The sequence below is a fragment of the Cucurbita pepo genome, chromosome LG20, assembly GCF_002806865.2.
Source record: "Cucurbita pepo subsp. pepo cultivar mu-cu-16 chromosome LG20, ASM280686v2, whole genome shotgun sequence".
NCBI lineage: Eukaryota > Viridiplantae > Streptophyta > Magnoliopsida > Cucurbitales > Cucurbitaceae > Cucurbita > Cucurbita pepo.
Genome location: NC_036657.1, coordinates 6,269,823 through 6,290,294, shown reverse-complemented (window position 1 = coordinate 6,290,294; position 20,472 = coordinate 6,269,823). Strand labels below are relative to the sequence as shown.

At 33.6% G+C, this 20,472-nt stretch overlaps 3 protein-coding genes across 3 annotated transcripts; 2 read left to right on the top strand and 1 right to left on the bottom strand.

Annotated features, from left to right (window-relative positions):
- The first annotated feature begins 4,738 nt into the window (after positions 1-4,738).
- LOC111783606 (alpha carbonic anhydrase 7-like) lies at positions 4,739-7,642 on the top strand. The gene is made up of 6 exons (XM_023664524.1): positions 4,739-4,811; positions 5,826-6,043; positions 6,867-7,076; positions 7,151-7,318; positions 7,416-7,469; positions 7,559-7,642. Exons 1-6 carry the CDS (start codon positions 4,739-4,741, stop codon positions 7,640-7,642), a joined length of 807 nt encoding a protein of 268 aa, XP_023520292.1.
- A 2,329-nt stretch (positions 7,643-9,971) lies between these two features.
- On the bottom strand, positions 9,972-11,453 carry LOC111782727 (alpha carbonic anhydrase 7-like). Its single transcript, XM_023663518.1, has 6 exons — positions 11,336-11,453; positions 11,033-11,250; positions 10,742-10,951; positions 10,488-10,652; positions 10,357-10,410; positions 9,972-10,051 (listed from the first exon to the last, which is right to left on the bottom strand). The coding sequence occupies exons 1-6, from the start codon at positions 11,421-11,423 to the stop codon at positions 9,980-9,982; spliced, it is 807 nt and encodes a 268-aa protein (XP_023519286.1). The 5' UTR covers positions 11,424-11,453; the 3' UTR covers positions 9,972-9,979.
- A 3,087-nt stretch (positions 11,454-14,540) lies between these two features.
- On the top strand, positions 14,541-16,016 carry LOC111782728 (alpha carbonic anhydrase 7-like). Its single transcript, XM_023663519.1, has 6 exons — positions 14,541-14,658; positions 14,744-14,961; positions 15,043-15,252; positions 15,342-15,506; positions 15,584-15,637; positions 15,943-16,016. Exons 1-6 carry the CDS (start codon positions 14,571-14,573, stop codon positions 16,012-16,014), a joined length of 807 nt encoding a protein of 268 aa, XP_023519287.1. The 5' UTR covers positions 14,541-14,570; the 3' UTR covers positions 16,015-16,016.
- The last annotated feature ends 4,456 nt before the right edge of the window (positions 16,017-20,472 follow it).

The following is a 20,472-nucleotide window of genomic DNA, read 5'->3' as shown; positions in this document are numbered from 1 at the left end:
GTCATATATCATACATCATCATAACTCATATACCGCATTGTACGACATAGTTCATACATCATCGTAACTCGTACAATTTTTAGCCTATCCTATAGTAAGGCCACTTACCTGGTTGGCCTTAGCCGAAGTATTCCCTAATTTAATTAACGTAAGCTCCCGTTCCTCGAGAGTTGCTCCAAAGATTGCTAGAGTTCGCTTCATATCGAACCATTCGTCACCTTTCGTTAGCATTTCACATTTTAATTAATAATCCAACTAACAATGTGAAATACAGCTCTAAAACGACCTTAGTAAAAAATTCGAATTCCATGTTTTCATTATTTCTAAATTGTATTGGGTAATAAACTTCATGTTACTTGATCATTCAATCTAATAATATTATATTTAATGGGTACAAATTATAATAATTTTCTCATATTTTCCACTTACCTTCATCACTCCGTTCATCTCCTCTATTATGAAATATGATTTTCTTTCCTTTCCTAAAATATCATAAATCATCATATATATATATATATACTTTTTTTTTTAATTCGGTGACTTTACTGACTTTTCAATCTAATCTCATTTTCATTTCTTTCCTAAAAAATGTATATGCAATTAACAAAATCATTTTTAATCTATTCTAATTTTCTTTTCTTCCTTCAAATCTATTAACGGAGCCATTTTAGATCGATTTAATTTTCTTTTCTTTCTTAAAATCTTCCTCTCTTCCATTTTTGTTTTCCTTTCAATTCTAATTCTTTTCTAATTCTATTCTCATATCTAATTCTTTAAACTATGTTTAACCGTCTAATAACCAGATTTAAGATTTTCTATCCATTTGGTTGTTTCTAAATCTTTCTCTCTATCACGGTGTATTTCTTTTTTGTTTTCCTTTTAATTCTAAATCTTTTCTAATTCTATTCTCATATCTAATTCTTTTAACTATGTTTAACCGTCTAATTACCATATTTAAGATTTTCTATATATTTGGTTGTTTCTAAATCTTTCTCTCTATTACGGTATATTTCTTTTTTTTTTCTTTTATTTGGAAATCTCTTTATTTCTTTATTTTTTTTTTTTCTCTCTTCCCTTCTTCGGATTGTTTGATCTGTTTTCACAGTCTTTCCCTCTTTCTTTGTATTTCTTTTCTCCTACCAACTTTTAATTATAAGATATCATCGTTTCTAACTCAGATCTACATAATTGCAACATATTAATATCTTTACATATAAGAAAAAAAGGAAAAGTTAAATCTGACTACTAACCCCCCAAATGACATCTCTCTTCAATCATCTGCCTAACTATCTCTCCATTATCTTCCTTTTTTTTTTTTCCTCCCAGAAAATCTATCTGCTTTTCTTCTCCCGAGAAAATTGCCTTTCTTCTCAGAAGATCTATCTGCCTTTCTTCTCCCCATCAAATCTTTTCTTTCTTTTTCTCTTTTGGTTGTAGAATTATTGATGACGGATGAGGAGGCATTTTAGGGTAGGGTGGAGAGATTAAAGGAGGGGTGATCCGTTAATCTTTTTTTCTTACTTATTTTATTATTTTTATTTTACTATTATTATTATTATTATTATTATTATTATCCTAACACAGCGTTACACTAGAAATTTAAATATGAGTTTACCTTATGCACGTGTCACAATCTCTACTCGCGATGTCGCTGTCCTCCGTACATGTGCATCTTGCCTTTACCTAAAAAAACTACGGCCTAAGTACTTGAAAGAATATTCAGTAAGCGGCCCCACTATAAGGAACCATACAAATGGAAACACATGGAATCATGCTCTTGGGACCTATCTATATCTCATTTAGGGGTGACCTCCAGTCTTGGACAACTATGGATGTGTATTACTTCCCTACACACGACCCACACGTGCGAGTGTGAATCCCCAGGTGGACTCACACCCCCCCTAGACCCTCTCTAGTCAAGCAAATCTGTAGTGACGTCTGGAGGTCGGTGGAACCCCTGATGTCATGCACCTCATGAACACCCTCATCATCATATTGTGCGCATCCGCACTCATCATCTCTAGGGAAAGTAGTTCTATGCTTATGAACATACAACATGCCTAAGGTCCCTCTAAATCTCATCATAACCTCTCTTCTGACACAACCCTCTAGTCTCATCTCTTTGTTACATAAGTAACACATATTCGTTTGATATTTATATTAACATCATTTTCATGCTATTAAGGTTGTGTCCTATGTCGGTCTATTGACATGATGCAATATGACACTCATTATCATACAACATGCTCAATATGAAAAACATTGTCATATTAAGATAACATAATGTAATCATCATGCTCATCATATCGTCGTCAAGTGCATCAAGCATATCAAGTACTGTCATGCGTTATAATAAATAAATATATATATATATATATATTACACACATCATCATGCATCATAACTCAAACATCATAACTCATTCATCATCATATACTAGTATACGACATCATACAACGCCGCTCATACAACATCATAACTCGTACATCAACATATACTAGTATACGACATCATATGATACCATTCATACATCATCATATCTCAATCATCATAATTGTAACTCATATAATTTCTAACTTATCATATAGTAAGATCACATACCTGATTAATTTAAGTTGTTGTCACTAATTTATTTTTAATGAAAGTTCGATTCTATCGTTTGATATTCAAGTCAACCTATGTAAGTTCATGACATCAATTTCAAGTTCGAACTTCTATAAAATGATTTCTCTAATTTACGTTAGTCCATAGGTTAAACTTCATGCAAACATTATTGCATGAATAAAGTCTTAAAATGTTTATTTATATTTGTTATAATTTCATTTTCATGCCATCCATCTAAAACTCTTTTAACATTTACCATAATTTTTATTTCCTCTTATTATGTGTTTCCTTTCCTTTTTCTTTTAATTATGTTTACAATTATTTTTTACCAATATTATTCGATTCTTGAATTACACAGACACATGGTTTAATCAATTCTATATCTCTCATTTTTCTTTCCCTCTATATTTCATCTATTTTTCTTTTAATTAAAGATTTCTACTCTACATTTACTTTGTTAAATTTTCCCTCTTCCTCTTATATTTACTCCATTAATTTTTCACAAAATCTTCGGTATTTACCTTGTTAAACTTTTCTTGGTCAGTTAATTTTTCACTAAATCTTTCTTTACTGTATTTACTAGGTTAATTATTTTCACCCAATCTCATTCTACTCTCTATTTACTTCCTTTTCTTCTATATTTACTTTTTTTTTTTTTTTTTATTTTATTTTAATTTGGTTAATAAAAACAATGAATTATGGACAAATGAAAAGTAGATCGGATTATGAAGTGATATTTTGACAAGATTTGAAATATTTACAGTAGTAACTTACCAAAATTTCTCCTTCCAGTCACATCTATAGCTAAGACGGTAAATTTGGTTGTTGGTATTTTTTTTAATTGTTGAAGGAACCACGGATACATTCTTCATTTTGGATTTGGGATTTAGCGTGAGAGTTGGTTGAGGAGAGATAGTTGGTAGAAGAAGGAGAGGTTAGTGGAGAGTAGTTTAGGTAAAATTATTATTTTTATTATTTATTTAATTATTATTATTATTATTATTATTATTTTGTATGGTTGTTACAAAAAAAACTCACAACCCAACCCAAATTAGTCTGAACCAAAAAATTTACCGAGTTGAATTGGATTCATTATTTAATAATGGTCGTTTTGTTTTAAAAGTTTTACATCCAAAACCATTGAGTTGGTTTTAAATTGTCCTAACCCGACCCAACCCAACATACGAACAACCTTAGTTTAGAGTAAGGGTGTACATTGAACTCGAAAACTCGAAAATTCGAACTGACCAACCCAAATTATAAGAGTTGAGTGAGGATTGAGTTGGGTTATCAATCCAACCAACCTGAAATTCTGGGTTGATCTAAAAAATTCTCTTAATCCAACCCAACTTAACCTAACCTAACCCAACCCAACTCAATTTGATAGAAATTTTCTAAATTTTGAAGTACTAACTTGTAATTTAGGACTAAACTGGTCTAATTTGAAAACTGATATTCAAATCAGCTCATTTAGATAATAAAAAAAAAAAAAAAAAACACATTTTGTACAACTTTTTCGTTTCTAAATAGTAACAGACAACTAATGTCCTTGATCATAGGTTTGAAAGACAACATAAACTACAATATATTATGACCAAAATGTTGGTTCATGGATTTGGTCAATTTTCTTGTTGGGTACATAATCAAACGTTTGATCATCTCGAACAGCAGCCCAACTTGTTTTTGTTTTTTTCTTTTCATTTTTTTAACCTATGCAGTTTGGTTAAATTTTCAACACCAAATATTAAGAAAATTAATTAACATAAACCTTTCTTATATTAGTTTAATAATACAAAACATATCATCATCATTGACTTAATGAACGTGGAAAACAATATTGAAACGGAAACCACCTGAATTATTTGAACTTCATGTTTTGCTTTCAATAATGAATGATTAGAAATTAATTAATGTCTTTTTCTTGAGTGGAAAAGTTCATATTTTCTTCCCAAAATTTCAAACTTTTCGCTGAAAAACAAACATTGGTTGAAGAAAATGAGAAGGTTCATAATGTTTCTTCTTTCATTCACATTATAAGTTGATGTTATAAATACCATAAAACTCCTAAACCCATCTTCTTAAATCACACTTTATTGTAAATTCTCTAGAGATCAAACACAGTTCGTATTAGGACATGGAGAAGCTCTTGTGTTCTTTCTTCTTTTGCATTCTTTTGCTTTCATTTAAGGCACAATCCCAAGAAGTTGGTGAGAGATTCATATTACATTGTTTTTTACGTACTTTCATTTTATGTATTTATATATATTTTTTGATTCGACCCTTTTAAGTTTTAAATGTATTTAGTTATACTTCGATGATGATAAATGTAAGAGCTCAAGTTCACCGCTAGTAAATATTGTTTTTTTTTTTTTTTTTTTTTTTTTTTTTTTTTTTTTTTTTTTTTNCTTTCGAGGACCCAACGTCCTCGTTGGTACTCGTTCCTCTCTCGAATTAATGTGGGATCTCACAATCTACCCCCTTCGGAGGCCCTACATCCTTGCTGGCACACCTCCCGATGTCCACCCTCTTTGAGGCTTAGTGTTCTGTTGGCACACCGCCTAGTGTCTGGCTCTGATACCATTTGTAATAGCCCAATCCCACCACTAGGAGATATTGTTCTCTTTAGACTTTCCCTTTTCAGGCTTCCCCTTAAGGTCTTTATAACGCGTCTGGTAGGAGAGGTTTCTGTATCCTTATAAATAATGATTTGTCCCCCTCTCCAATCGATGTGGGATCTCAGAGTAAAATTATTTGAAATGATACGAATAAAAAATTGGTAGAGGAGATAGATCTATTTGTTGGAGTTCTCGAAGGTGTAGTCATAGTGAAAATTTGTGGCAGAGCTCTATCGATCTAACAATGTGATCTAGAAATTAGAAATCGTCTATAAGAATAGTGCTAGACATATAGATGATTCTTCAAAAGGGGAGGCTCAATGGCATTTTTTGTTCAAGGAGAGAATTGTTGGAGTCCCACGTTGACTAATTAAGAGGAAGATCCTAGATATATAAGTGAGGAACCGTGTCTTGAGGGTTATCGGAGAAATCAAAAACAAAGTTAGGAGAGTATGGACAAATTAGATTCATTGTCCTATTCCAAAGTAAGCAAATACATCCACTAATTTTGTAGCCTAAGCTATATATTTAGCATTTTGTTTCCCTTGATGATATCTTTTTCCCTTCTCAATTGGTTTAATGATTATATGATCATTGATCATGCAGAGGATGAAAGAGCATTTGATTATGAATCCGATGGAATAAAAGGACCGACTCATTGGGGAGAGCTTCGACCAGAGTGGCATGCATGCAAGGCTGGTTTAATGCAATCTCCCATCGATATGTTGCATGAAAGAGTTGAAGTTATTTCGCATCTTGGAGACCTCAAAATCAACTACAAACCCTCTAATGCCACTCTCAAGAACAGAGGCCATGATATGATGGTAATCAATAACGAAAAACTCTAAAAACAACCCTTTTAGAAGATATTGAACTCTTGCATTTACTCTCTTCTAGCTTATTTACATATCAAATGGTTAAATTTATGTTAGTATAAGGACGCATAGACCGTAATGGTTATATTTATGTTATCCCACATCGGTTGGGAGGGGAACGAAACATTCTTCATAAGAGTGTGGAAACCTCTCTCTAGCAGACGCGTTTGAAAAACGGTGAGATCCCACGTCGATTAGGGAGGAGAACGAAACACCTCTAGGGTGTGGAAACCTTAAACATTTTAAAAACTTTGAGGGGAAGCTCAAAAGGGAAAACCCAAAGAGGACAATATTTGCTCGTGGTGGGTTTGAGACATTTTAAAAACCTTGAGGGGAAGCCCGAAAGGGAAAAAAGAGAACAATATCTACAAGTGGTGGGCTTGAGATGTTATAAATGGTATTAGAGCTAGACACCAGCCGATGTGCCAATGAGGAGGTTGTTCTCCAAAGGAGGTAGACACAAGTCGGTGTGCTAGTAAGGACGCTGGACCTGAAGGGGGTGGATTTGGTAGGGGTCCCACATCGATTGGAGAAAGGAACGAGTGCCAGTGAGGATGCTAGGCCCTGAAGGAGGATGGATTATGAGATCCCACATCAGTTATGGAGGAGAACGAAGCACTCTTTATAAGGGCGTGGAAACCTTTCCCTACGCATTTTACAAACTTTGAGGGGAAGCCTGCAAGAAAAAACCTAAAAAAGAACCATATCTGCTAGCGGTGGGCTTGGACCGTTATAACTAACCCATTAGTGAAATATTTGAATTGTTGAGCAGATGAAATGGGTAGAAGGAGGTGGATTCATGGAAGTAAATGGAATGCAATATAAGCTCAAACAATGTCATTGGCACTCACCTTCTGAGCACACCATTGATGGTAAGAAGTTCGATCTCGAAGCTCACTTGGTCCATGAGAGCTCAAATGGAATGGTGTCTGTAATTGGAATCTTGTATCAGATTGGAGAGCCTGATTATTTCTTATCAACTGTGAGTATATTTTCATAATCTTCAAGAAATAGCATTATAAATCATATACTTATTACAATTTTATTTCCTATTAGATAAAGGATCATTTGGAACTTGTCTCCGATAGCCATGAAGAGGAGAGAATAATCGGAGTGATCGATCCAACTCGGATAAAGATAGGCAGCAAACGATATTATAGATATATGGGCTCGCTTACCGTGCCACCGTGCACTGAAAGTGTAATGTGGACTATGATACATGAGGTATTCTCCGAGTTTAATACTAATTTAATATTATTTCATTTGAGAGGTATTAACCCATTCGAACATAACTCAATTTGTTTATTTATTTTCATTTCAGGTGAGGACGGTGACCGAAGAACAAGTGAAACTACTTCGAGTAGCTGTTCATGATGTAAGTTATAAATTAATTGAGATTAAAAAAAATTAAATTAATAAAAAAAAAAATAGTCTATCAACACTTTATAAATTATATAATTACAGGACTCGGATACTAATGCAAGACCATTGCAACCAATCTATGATCGAAAGACGCAACTCCAAAGGCCTAAGGAAAGTGAAGTTTGACAAGAACGAATTTTCGTTCACCATTTAGGCTATCTTGCCAACCCCTACTCTTCACATTTGTATTTCGATGTTCATAACAATATTTCGTACCCATGAATAATGTTTCAATTTTGAATTATACTAAAAATAAACCTGGTTCATTTTAGGAACTCAAGATTTGTACCATTTATCTATAATCAGTTAACCCATAATTTGAAATGATCACATATACGATTTCGAAATCATTTGAATATGTTTCGGTAATGACCCATCTTTTTTTATAGTTGCACAAGACCTTTTCGAGCTCGTCTGGTTAGAACTTATCCTATAGATTACATTTTGGTTGTTTGAATTTAGTTTAAGTTCAAGCCTATTGGATTCAATTACATAAAAACCAAATTCAGCCATGTTTTAGCTTATTACTATCAAACCTAGGAAGGTTTTCCTCAAGATTACGTACATTAGAAGATGATCCAAGACAAAGGATGTAACGAACCTAGATTTTAGTCGCCTAAAGTTATTACCATCATCTTAACCTAAGCTCATGCTGAATATATTTCTTAAAACATTATCTATTAAATAATAAATCTCATAACAAACATACTTCATCATTAAAAACACGTTATGGTCTTACGTGTTCAAAACATAATTCAGAAATGAGATTGAAAACGAAATTGAAATAATTTAAAATAGGAAATGCATAACAACCTATCCTAACTTAAGTTTAAGAAAATTAAATATGTTTCTATCATATGCACGTGTCATGGTCTCTATTTTGTGATGTCACCGTCAACCGTACATATCACCTTGCCTTTACCTGAAAAAATGATGTAGCACACGGCCCGAGTATTCTAAAGAATACTCCATAAATGACCCATGATAGGGGGCCATGCATAATGACCTCACACTCATGGTATTGTTATACATATTTATATACCAAGAAAAATTAAAGTTGAATACTTAACAAAATTTAGAAATTAGAGTTAGGGAAGGAATTCGGAATCATGATCTTCCACTAAATTAACCAATGTGGGACTCACTCCCAATAATCCTCACAATGGTATGATATTGTCCATTTTGAGCATAAGCTTTCGTGGCTTTGCTCTGTGCTTCCCCAAAAGGCCTCATATTAATAAAGAGTATATTCTTTGATTATAAACTCATGATCATTCCCTAAATTAACTAATGTGGGACACTTTCATCAAACACCTCCCATTAATTGAGGCTCGACTTCTTTGGAGTCTTAGTCATTTTTTACTGCCTTCGAGGAGGTTTGACTCCTTTTCTTTTAGAGTCCTTTGTTCGACATTCAAGGATTTACCAATCTATTGGCACGACTAATTGTAGGGCATGGCTCTGGTCTCTAAGACACTCAATAAAATCTTAGAAGTTCGAATTTAAAAAAAAAAAAAAATCAGGTTTTAAATTTCTTATCGGGCTCGGGTGTTACATGATATCCAATCCTCCTTTCTAGCGCAACAAAATAAATTTAAAGTAGCATTCATCTCAAAATCTCATCCTAATTGAAATTTTAATAATTTTTTTACATCCTACATAGCATTACCATCCAAATTACCCTATTACAATCCTAATTTCATCTATTCTAACCACCTAATCACCTAAAGCAAGATAGTATGTCTTAGCCACCCGTATAAGAACTTCTTGAAGAAAGTTTGCATAACTTACATAGGGTTGACATGTGCCTTCGTGTTTCCATTTGGTATGAACTCCAAATTTTCTTAAATTTCTATAGTACATCCCAATTCAAAATTAGGGTGAAACATAGAGAAACGGGTTAATAAGGTGAAAAACGAGCCTATACGCCTCCACATATGGATGGAAAGGAGGATACGCACGTAGCCACATACGAGTACGTCAAGCGCCTAACGTAGTACTCATGCTCTTAACATGACATTGGTGCAAGGCTACTCGGTTTGGTCTATGGCTATGGGCTCGAGCTTCTCATGATTTGGTCTACGGCTACTCGGTTCGGTCTGGTTTGACATTTTTTTTTTCATATTTTTTAATAAGTTGGCACGTGTCCTCTGCCTCCTCCACTTGGGCAGACATGTATGCTCCATTTGGCCTTGTTTTCTTCCCAATTTCATAACTTTTTTTTTTTTTGCTTGATTCAATTTGGTTCTTTCGAAAACCAAATTAGTTTCATTCGGGTAACGAAGAGAAATAAACACATTGTAATATAACAAAAATGCTCTTGAACTTCTATCCAATATAACAAAAATGTCTTATTATTGAATATATCATAAATTTATGATATTCATATCAAATACAAAATAAAAATAACTTCCCAATGTATTGGGAAAGAAAAGTATATTGCAAGTGACATTAATTTTTTCCTCATGATTTGACTCGGAGTTGAATCTTTCGATCATTAAGCGGTTGCAAAGGCCTTGCATTAGTGTCTGAGTCCTGCATATATATAAACCGATTAAAACCGCTCTAATATGCTAATATGAGAGCAAGTAATTGAATCCGCTCAAAATTAGATGATTGAGTGGAGAAAATTATCGTGGTTTCATAAATGAACCAAGTACACAAACCCTAATTACACAATTAAAAATTAGAGGTATATGAATACAAATCAAAATACGAATATGAAAAATACATGAACAAAAATTCGATAGGATCAAATAAAAGTTTAAATGCATGCATAACAAATTCCAAACCTCATTTAAGAACTAAATTGTCCATTGACATAAAATTATATTACTTACATCATGAACCGCCACTCGAAGTAACTTCACTTGTTCAGGTGAAACGGTCCTAACCTGAAAACGTATAAAAATGATTTAAGCATTAAAACCATGAATATACATAGGATGATCTAACTTGAAAAAGAAAATACCTTTCTGACAAGGGTCCAAAGCACATTTTGAGAACACGGCGGAACAGTTAGAGAGCCAATATATCGATAATATAAACTGCTTCTCATCTCTAATTGTGACGGATCAGCCAAATCAATTGGTTCATCTTCTTTTGTATCAGAAACTTCTTCCAAATACTCTTTCATCTAAGTGAAGAAAAAAAAAAAAGTGTTAAATTTAGAACATAACAATCTTAATCAGTCTCATCTTCAAAAATTGATATTTGAACATTTACCTTGGACAAGAAATAGTCAGGTCGTCCAATTTTGTAGAGAACACCAATGACAGCAACACTTCCTGTTGGGCTTTGGTGCACCAAATGGGCTTCTAAAGCAAATCTTCTGCCATTGATTGTATGCTCAGAGGGCGAATGCCAATGGAATTGCTTAAGAAAGTAGCGAGTTCCATTAACTTCCATATAGCCAGCCCCTTCACCCCATTTCAACTACAATAACCATCACAATCCATACTCAAAAGGGTTTTGTTTAAACATAATTATAAGCAAAGTTGACATTACAACAATTACCATAATATCATGGCCTCGGTTCTTAAGAGTTGCATTAGAAGGCTTATACTCGGTCTTGAGGTTCGTAAAATGGGGTACAATTCGAACTCGCTCGTGCAATAGATCAATGGGAGATTGCATTAGCCCAGCCTTGCAGCTATGCCACTCTCTCTTAAGATCTCCCCAATGGGAAGGCCCTCTCTTTCCCTCTTCATTATAATCAAACTCCTTCTGATCCTCTGCATGCAATATCAAACAAACATTTAAATATTATACAACAAAGCTCATATCCTAATAAACTACATGACACAATAGGTTGCCTACCAACTTCTTGAGACATTGCACGCCATGAAACCAAAAGGAAGGCACACAAAAATGTGCAAAACAACGCATGAAAAGAGAGCTTCTCCATCTTAAAAGCTTTGATTTCTTCGTTAAATATTTGTTTGTATTTCAGAGCCAAGAAATTGGGTATTTATAGGCACAAAGGTGAAGTATGAACACATGGAAATCAGAAGCTTCTGTGTTCCTTCCACCGTTAAGTTCAACTAAGTTTGAAAAAGAGGAGAAAGGTAATGAATTCTTGGGCGCTATATTACGTACATATTAATAATTAATGGACATTGGAAACATAGCGATGGCGTACAGTTTCTTTTATACGTATAACCAGGGTGGTCCATAATTGAGAGTCTTCTAAAATTGTGGTGAAAAGCTATCAATAACATATTGTGGTGAAAAAAAAAATGGAGGATTTTGTTTTGTAAGGATATCAAATGAAGTCGACAGAAAAAAAATGTCACCACACATTTATAGATCATAAAAGAAAAGATAGACACTTTAGAAAATGAGGTTGCTAATAAAAATCCACAAACTTCCAAAATTTCTTTTCTAACTAATTATTATATGTCATGAAATTTCAAATCGACTCTAGCGAAAAATAATTATACTCGAGAATTACTTTTTAAGAAACGATTCGAGTTCATGAAATCTAATTGGAACATGAAAATAACTCGACCTATTATAGAAAACAAACATAGAAAACTATCTAAGAAAACATGGTTCCATGACCTTTACACCAAAATTCGTCATTCCACAAGAGGTCTCTTACTTTTACTAGGCAAAATGTTAGGAAAACAATGAATATTTAAAAATATAACAAGTGACCTTACTTTTGTGAGATAAAAGTGGTCCGACCAAATATTCTCTCTCCCTTTGTTTTCAATTATTTTCTTGTTAGAAGAATTTTCCTTTGGCCGTTTTTTACTCCGTCAACATTTTCCTCTCAATTGTCAGAGTCAACAACTTTAGGGTAAAAAAACAAAACTACATACAACATATATTATATGAGACCGAACTTCATAACTGACTTAGGAAAAAGTTGAAGTTGAAAATCAGATCAGCTTGAAGATGATATGAACCAAGAGACATCAATCATACAATATACTTCAATGAAGATGTGAAGAAAAGGTTGTCAAAATTATCAAAAGATGTTTCAACTCATGCTACATTGAAGAAGAATGAAGTTTGATTGTTGTAAATTTTGGGTGGGTTACAATTTAGAGTAATTTAGAGTTATTGTATTTTAAGACTTGTTATTTAATTTCGGTTACATTTACATAATGGCTAATTATGGCCATAAAGTAGGAATGTTACAACTCTTGGAATAACTTTAGTAGTTTCATTTTTGAGGCTATATAAAGTCATGTATGTTGTATTTGTAAGGTAGACTTGGAAAATATAGTAAAAGAAGCATTTGTGCTTTTTCTTTAGCCAATGGCTAAGTTTCTTTGCAATTCTATGTAGTTTAGGTTGCATGTAGAATCATTCAAGCTCGACATGATCAATCTCTCTTGTGGAGTGATTCGAATCACGAGTTTAGAAACGAGTTTTCTTTACTCTTGATCTTGATCATCAAGGTAATCCGTTCCATACTTTCCCTTGGGTTGATTTCCATATCAGAAGATCAAATGTCTTATGTCTTATGTCTGACGATGGAAGAGAGTACGACAAGTCAGAGTTTAAAATATTTTGTGCAACTAAAAGAATTAGATTAATGAGGACAGTTCTCAGTAAGGCAAGACAAAATGGTGTTGTAGAAAGAATGAACAAAATATTGAATGTGCGAGCAAAGAGCATGAGGATTCATTCTGAACTACCAAAGAGGGGCTGATGCTATGAATACAACATCTTTTTGATCAATAGAGAGTTGTCAGTACCCTTGGAGTTGAAATTACTAGAAGTGTGGATAGGAAAAGAACTCAAGTACTCTCACTTGAGAACTTTTGGTTGCACTGCATTCACGTTGATCCAGAGAAGAGAGACAGACTCGATGCTAAGATTGTAAAGTGCTATTTTATAGGCTATGGCTTTGACATCTTCAGGTACAAGTTTTGGGATGACAAGAACAAAAAAATCATAAGACACTATGACGTGACCTTTAATGAAAATGTCTTATAAAAGGACAAAAAGAAGATAAGTTCTAAGACTACAAAGTAAGTCGGGCTTAACCTTGAGTTGCGAAAAAACTCGCACAGTGATGTTATAGTAGAAGCTCAAGAAATTTCTAAAACTGTTGCTGAAGAACTAGAAGTGGAGCAAGTGACACCTAAGCAAGTGTTGAGGAGATCATTCAGAACTATTAGAGCACCAGATAGATATTCACCTTCATTACACTATTTGTTGTGACTGACGAAGGAGAATCAAAATTCTTTGATGAGGCCTATAGGTTGAAGATTCAACCAAGTGGGAGCAAACCAGATGAAATGAGCTCACTTAAATAGATAATACGTGGGTGTTGACTGAGTTACCTAACGAAAGAGAGCCCTACGGAACAAATGGGTGTTGAGAATCAAGGTTGAACCAAATGTGAAAAGAAGATTTAAGGCTCAATTAGTAGTTAAAGGATATTCATAAAGGAAAGCCATTGATTATGCTAAAATCTTTTCTCTCGGTGTGAAATTCACTAATATCCGAATTTTGTTGAGTATTGTTACATCTGAGAATTTGCAACTTGAGCAAATGGTAGTTTTAACGATAAATCCTTTGAGTATGAGTTGCATGTGTTTGCATTTTCCGACCCAATTACTTACGACCCCACATCTTAGAACAACAAAAGAGAAATAATAATTAGTTGAAGTTTTTTTTTTTTTTTTTTTTTTGTNTATTTTTGCAACCTTATTTTCAAGAGAGTCACTTATAAACGTGTGGGCGATCTTTGTTTTTGTCAACTTCATTTGATACCCATTCTCAATCTTATATGCACCACAACATTTCATTGATATCTTTTCACCTCAATTTTAGAAGACTCTCAACAAAGGACCACCCTGTTTACATGCATAAAAGAAACCGTACGGCAGCGCTTTGTTTCCAATATCCATTAATTATATATGAATTCATTGCCTTTCTCCTCTTTTTCAAACTTAGTTGAACTTAACGGTGGAAGGAACACAGAAGCTTCTGATTTCCATGTGTTCATACTTCACCTTTGTGCCTATAAATACCCAATTTCTTGGCTCTGAAATACAAACAAATATTTAACGAAGAAATCAAAGCTTTTAAGATGGAGAAGCTCTCTTTTCATGCGTTGTTTTGCACATTTTTGTGTGCCTTCCTTTTGGTTTCATGGCGTGCAATGTCTCAAGAAGTTGGTAGGCAACCTATTGTGTCATGTAGTTTATTAGGATATGAGCTTTGTTGTATAATATTTAAATGTTTGTTTGATATTGCATGCAGAGGATCAGAAGGAGTTTGATTATAATGAAGAGGGAAAGAGAGGGCCTTCCCATTGGGGAGATCTTAAGAGAGAGTGGCATAGCTGCAAGGCTGGGCTAATGCAATCTCCCATTGATCTATTGCACGAGCGAGTTCGAATTGTACCCCATTTTACGAACCTCAAGACCGAGTATAAGCCTTCTAATGCAACTCTTAAGAACCGAGGCCATGATATTATGGTAATTGTTGTAATGTCAACTTTGCTTATAATTATGTTTAAACAAAACCCTTTTGAGTATGGATTGTGATGGTTATTGTAGTTGAAATGGGGTGAAGGGGCTGGCTATATGGAAGTTAATGGAACTCGCTACTTTCTTAAGCAATTCCATTGGCATTCGCCCTCTGAGCATACAATCAATGGCAGAAGATTTGCTTTAGAAGCCCATTTGGTGCACCAAAGCCCAACAGGAAGTGTTGCTGTCATTGGTGTTCTCTACAAAATTGGACGACCTGACTATTTCTTGTCCAAGGTAAATGTTCAAATATCAATTTTTGAAGATGAGACTGATTAAGATTGTTATGTTCTAAATTTAACACTTTTTTTTTTTTCTTCACTTAGATGAAAGAGTATTTGGAAGAAGTTTCTGATACAAAAGAAGATGAACCAATTGATTTGGCTGATCCGTCACAATTAGAGATGAGAAGCAGTTTATATTATCGATATATTGGCTCTCTAACTGTTCCGCCGTGTTCTCAAAATGTGCTTTGGACCCTTGTCAGAAAGGTATTTTCTTTTTCAAGTTAGATCATCCTATGTATATTCATGGTTTTAATGCTTAAATCATTTTTATACGTTTTCAGGTTAGGACCGTTTCACCTGAACAAGTGAAGTTACTTCGAGTGGCGGTTCATGATGTAAGTAATATAATTTTATGTCAATGGACAATTTAGTTCTTAAATGAGGTTTGGAATTTGTTATGCATGCATTTAAACTTTTATTTGATCCTATCGAATTTTTGTTCATGTATTTTTCATATTCGTATTTTGATTTGTATTCATATACCTCTAATTTTTAATTGTGTAATTAGGGTTTGTGTACTTGGTTCATTTATGAAACCACGATAATTTTCTCCACTCAATCATCTAATTTTGAGCGGATTCAATTACTTGCTCTCATATTAGCATATTAGAGCGGTTTTAATCGGTTTATATATATGCAGGACTCAGACACTAATGCAAGGCCTTTGCAACCGCTTAATGATCGAAAGATTCAACTCCGAGTCAAATCATGAGGGAAAAATTAATGTCACTTGCAACACATGAATATTGATTATACTTTTCTTTCCCAATACATTGGGAAGTTATTTTTATTTTGTATTTGATATGAATATCATAAATTTATGATATATTCAATAATAAGACATTTTTGTTATATTGGATAGAAGATGTTAATGGAGGGTACTATTTTGAATGGTTATAATAGTACAGCCTAATCACTTAATCAGTTTTCCACTGTGTAATATGATTTAAAAGGTAAGACTTCATGTATTTTGTATGTTACGAGAACGGATTATTTCTTTAATATGTAATGTACAGAGGCATACATCATGATATGATACACATTTATTTTTTTCGTTGATTTATGATAGTATGAACGTGGGCTAACCCGTAGTCAAGCCTAGAAGGAGTGTAACGAGCCCACCCTAGTGGGTTGATGCACACGAGCGATGTAATACTTGAGCCCTAACGAGAAGTAATTCTAAATTTTTTCTTTTAAAATTCAAATATGTGAGAAATTATTGAGAGCCTTAGAAGCCAAATTCCAAGATGAGATGAAGGGGGAAATGCTTATAAAATAGAAGGAACCCTAGATAGCGAATAAATGGTCAATGCTTATTTCTCGGATTAGGAAGGAGAAAGGTAAAAGAATATGCTTCTGTATGCTTCCATGTCAACCCTGTTCCATTTTTTCTCAATTGTCTGCATTTCTACTACTATGGCTTTCTGCCAATTCTTTTTTTAGCTACTTCTTCCTAATTTATAGGGTTTGAAGCCGAGCAAATTGACATGATGCATATACGTCAGCTAAAGATTTATACTTCCTTGGCGATGTCTCATCCAAAGATTCTTCAAGAGAAGAGTTGTTTAGTGATATTGAAGTTGATAATTTGACAAATTTTGTGTTGATGTAGAGGTACTAGAAGATGCACTGGAGTTGACTGTGCTTTTCATCTGTAAAAACTTCAACTGTAATCTCATGTAATCTCATGTTCTTTAATCCAATCTCAACTTGCCTTTTCATCAAATTTTACATCAATTTTAACTGAAATCTTTTCATTAAGAGAGGTGTATAAGTTATATGCTTTGATTGAGTATAAGACCAAATAAAATGTATTTTTTTTTTTAGAATTTTAATCAAGCTTTTGACGAATTTGAGGCTTTTTCAAAGCATGAGCAACACAACCAAAAACTCGGATAGGACTTATAGATTGTTTCCTTCATGTCATGCTTCATAAGAAGTTCGATTCATGACAACCTTTGTTGATGATAGATTTAATGGAATGTTGCTACAACTTCTGCCCAAAATTGATTTGAAAGTCTCATTTCTTGTAACATACTCTTATCATCTCCACACTAGTTTGATTTTTTTGTTCAGCATTCCATTTTGTTTTGGAGTGTAAGGAGTTGTTAACTCCTTTGGATGTCATTTTCTTAGCAAAAAGAGATTGAATTCTTTAGATATGAACTTGCCACCTCTATTTATACAAAAAATTTAATGTGGTTCTCTACCATACCTTTAAAATTCTGAAATTTCTGAAAAATTTCTAAACTAAATCTTGCTCGTGCAACTACAGTCATCAATAAATAGTAAAAAATATACTCTCACCCAAGGATTTAGTTTGAATTGGCCCACATAAATAAGCATGAATGGATAATTTGAAGATTTTTTATTTATTCCAATGGCAAAGGACTTCTTAGTTTGTTTGCGATGAATGCATCCTTCACATAAACTAATTGAATCAATTCTTGGTAATCTGAAAACCATGCTTTTGTCCTTGAGTACTTTCAGGCCCTTCGTATGAAGATGCTCATAGTGTCGAGTCATCTTTTGTACTAGCAGCAAGAGAAAAATTTTCGATGTTATAAACATCCAATGGAAACATCTTATTTGAATTAATGAAAATTTGAACTTTATAGCCTGATTTCTTATTTGTAATGATACATTTGTTGTTATCAAATATAATCGAATGTTCTCTAGTTATCAATTGTTCAACACCCAATAAATTGTACACTAAATCAGACAAAAATTGGACATGATCTATCACTTTTGAAGTAAAACTTATTTACCAACCATCAGCTTTTATATGCTCATATATTTTGCAATGGTAACATTGAATGACATTCCTTATGTTACTTTGTTCATTGGACTGCTTGAGTCCATCACTTCTCCCTCTACCCATGTTACCGTCACCATCATGATTGCTGTAAAATCCTCCTCTTCCACGTCCTCTACTTGCTAAACAAATATTTTTCTCTTTGGTGGTTGGCTATCTCTTTCACTTAACATGCCTTTTTTTTTTCATTCCTTTCTAATGATATATTGATTCTTGATTCATGAGCTTGAAGCGAGCCCGGCCATCAGTTCATCAACGGAGAGTATAACACATGGTCAAACTTTGGAGTTAAGCTTCTCAACATCTTTGCAACAATTGTTTTATCTAAAATTTTCTCTCCATGACACACATCTAACTGACTATTGTCATTGCTCTCGACAAAAAATCAGCAATTGATTCATCATTCATCATGTGCAAAGTTTCAAAATTACGTCTTAGAGATCGTAATTTCACTTTTATAACCTTTGAATCTTCTTAAAACTCTGTAGAATTGATCATGTTTGTTTTGATGTGGTTGCTGCTGCCATTCTTAAAAAGATAGTCTCATGAATTGCTTCTTGAATAGTGAAGAAGGTCTTGACATCCTTTTTCTTTGTTTCTCTTACTCTTCCATTTCCTTCTATTATGGGTTCTAATACATTAATAAACTCATACTCCACTAAGTCCCATAGCTCCTGCAATCTAAGTAAGGTCTTCATCACGACGTTACACCATTCAAATTTCTCAGCATTAAAAATTGGTATAAGCTGTGTGCAAGAGAAGAAAAACCAGCTACTACCATTTTCGTATCGTAAAAAAAACAATCACTCTCTTGTTGACAAGAATTTGACTTTGATACCAAATTTGTTGAAAAAAAGATTGAAAAGAGACCGTAGAAGATATAATGAAATTAACTGCAAATGTTTTATTATTGTACTCCCTCGTAGCCAAAAGAGTTACATAGTTTCAATATATATAAGCTTCTACATAACTAAAAACCAAAATTTTTAAAAATCCTATTAGACAATTGATCATAAACAAATTCATAAGTTTAGAAAACTACTAGGCACTTCCTCAAACAATCAAAACATTCAATCACAACTCAAGCATCCACCTCGACCACATCAATCCATTCACATGAATAGGTCTTATCGGCCTAAAAGGTTGCAACAGTTACCTACTTTTTCAACACGTCCTTATCTACATTAGACTAGCCGATGGATATGAACATGGTGCTGGTGTGTACTTTCCACATAACTTTCCTCTACCAGATGTTACGTTGTATACACCCCAACCTGTCCTTCCAGTTAGTACAGATAGCATGCCGGCTAATGGTATACTTCTGACTTCCAGAGCTTCTCTTAACTTGAGGACGTAAGGATAGAGCCAGAGTTGATATTTGAAGCCTCTTAACTATTATAGATATAAGTGGCTCTTAGCTCCAGGAGTATATAATGTGCGAGCGAGGGGTGGATTGTGAGATCTCACATCGGTTGAAGAGGAGAACGAAACATTTTTTATAAGGGTATGGAAACTTCTTTTAATGAAAGTTCTTATATACTGTATTTACAAATGCTTAAAAGTCATTTCAAATCGATCTGTAAAATTATTGTGAATGTTTGACAAGGTATTCTAATCCTAGCTAGCTCGATGCTTGTAGATATGTTCTTTATCAAATCCAATTCTTGTAGATATGTTCAGCAAAATGTTCGTGGGATTAAATCAGAGTACCGAAGCATTTTGAAGTATTTTGTATCGTGATCATATTTACTCGATAAATATGTAGATTTCAATGATCAACAGTTCATGAACACTTTGAAGTTGATGCTATTTCTTGGTAAACACGATTGAATTTATATGGATCAAACGATGAGCTAAATATTTTTCACCCACTTCATTTGAAAGTTGTTCCAACAACGAATTGACAGTAAAAAAAAAAAAAAAAAAAAAAAAAAAAAAAAAAAANCGGGCTATGTTTTGTTTTGTTTTGTTTTTTTTCCTGTTTTGGAAAAGAACAATCGGCTTAAAATAGAACTCTGCTCAATAGGCATATCATATTGTCCCTATCCTCTGAAATCCATATGGTTCACGGGATTTAGTAAATTTTAATGATCGTAATATATATTGAGGAATATGAATTCGTGTTATCGAATATTTCTAGTATGGAATGAATCAATCAACGAAAAAATATTTTTTCGAGATAAGTATTCTTGTAATAGTCCAAGTTTATCACTAGTAAATATTGTCTACTTTAGCTCGTTACGTATCGTCGTCAGTCTCACAATTTTAAAACATGTCTACCAGACAGAGGGTACCACATTGTTCTACTCTCCAACCAATGTAGGATCTCCTAATCAACCCTCCTTGGAGCCCAAC

Excerpts from the sequence above, each read along its gene's own strand:
- LOC111782728 (XM_023663519.1), top strand. The coding sequence starts at position 14,571 with ATGGAGAAGCTCTCTTTTCATGCGTTGTTTTGCACATTTTTGTGTGCC. Across the intron at positions 14,962-15,042 it reads ACCGAGGCCATGATATTATG|TTGAAATGGGGTGAAGGGGC; the intron begins GTAATTGTTGTA and ends TGGTTATTGTAG. Across the intron at positions 15,507-15,583 it reads TTTGGACCCTTGTCAGAAAG|GTTAGGACCGTTTCACCTGA; the intron begins GTATTTTCTTTT and ends ATACGTTTTCAG.
- LOC111782727 (XM_023663518.1), bottom strand. The coding sequence starts at position 11,423 with ATGGAGAAGCTCTCTTTTCATGCGTTGTTTTGCACATTTTTGTGTGCC. Across the intron at positions 10,952-11,032 it reads ACCGAGGCCATGATATTATG|TTGAAATGGGGTGAAGGGGC; the intron begins GTAATTGTTGTA and ends TGGTTATTGTAG. Across the intron at positions 10,411-10,487 it reads TTTGGACCCTTGTCAGAAAG|GTTAGGACCGTTTCACCTGA; the intron begins GTATTTTCTTTT and ends ATACGTTTTCAG.
- LOC111783606 (XM_023664524.1), top strand. The coding sequence starts at position 4,739 with ATGGAGAAGCTCTTGTGTTCTTTCTTCTTTTGCATTCTTTTGCTTTCA. Across the intron at positions 4,812-5,825 it reads GGCACAATCCCAAGAAGTTG|AGGATGAAAGAGCATTTGAT; the intron begins GTGAGAGATTCA and ends TTGATCATGCAG. Across the intron at positions 7,319-7,415 it reads TGTGGACTATGATACATGAG|GTGAGGACGGTGACCGAAGA; the intron begins GTATTCTCCGAG and ends TTTTCATTTCAG.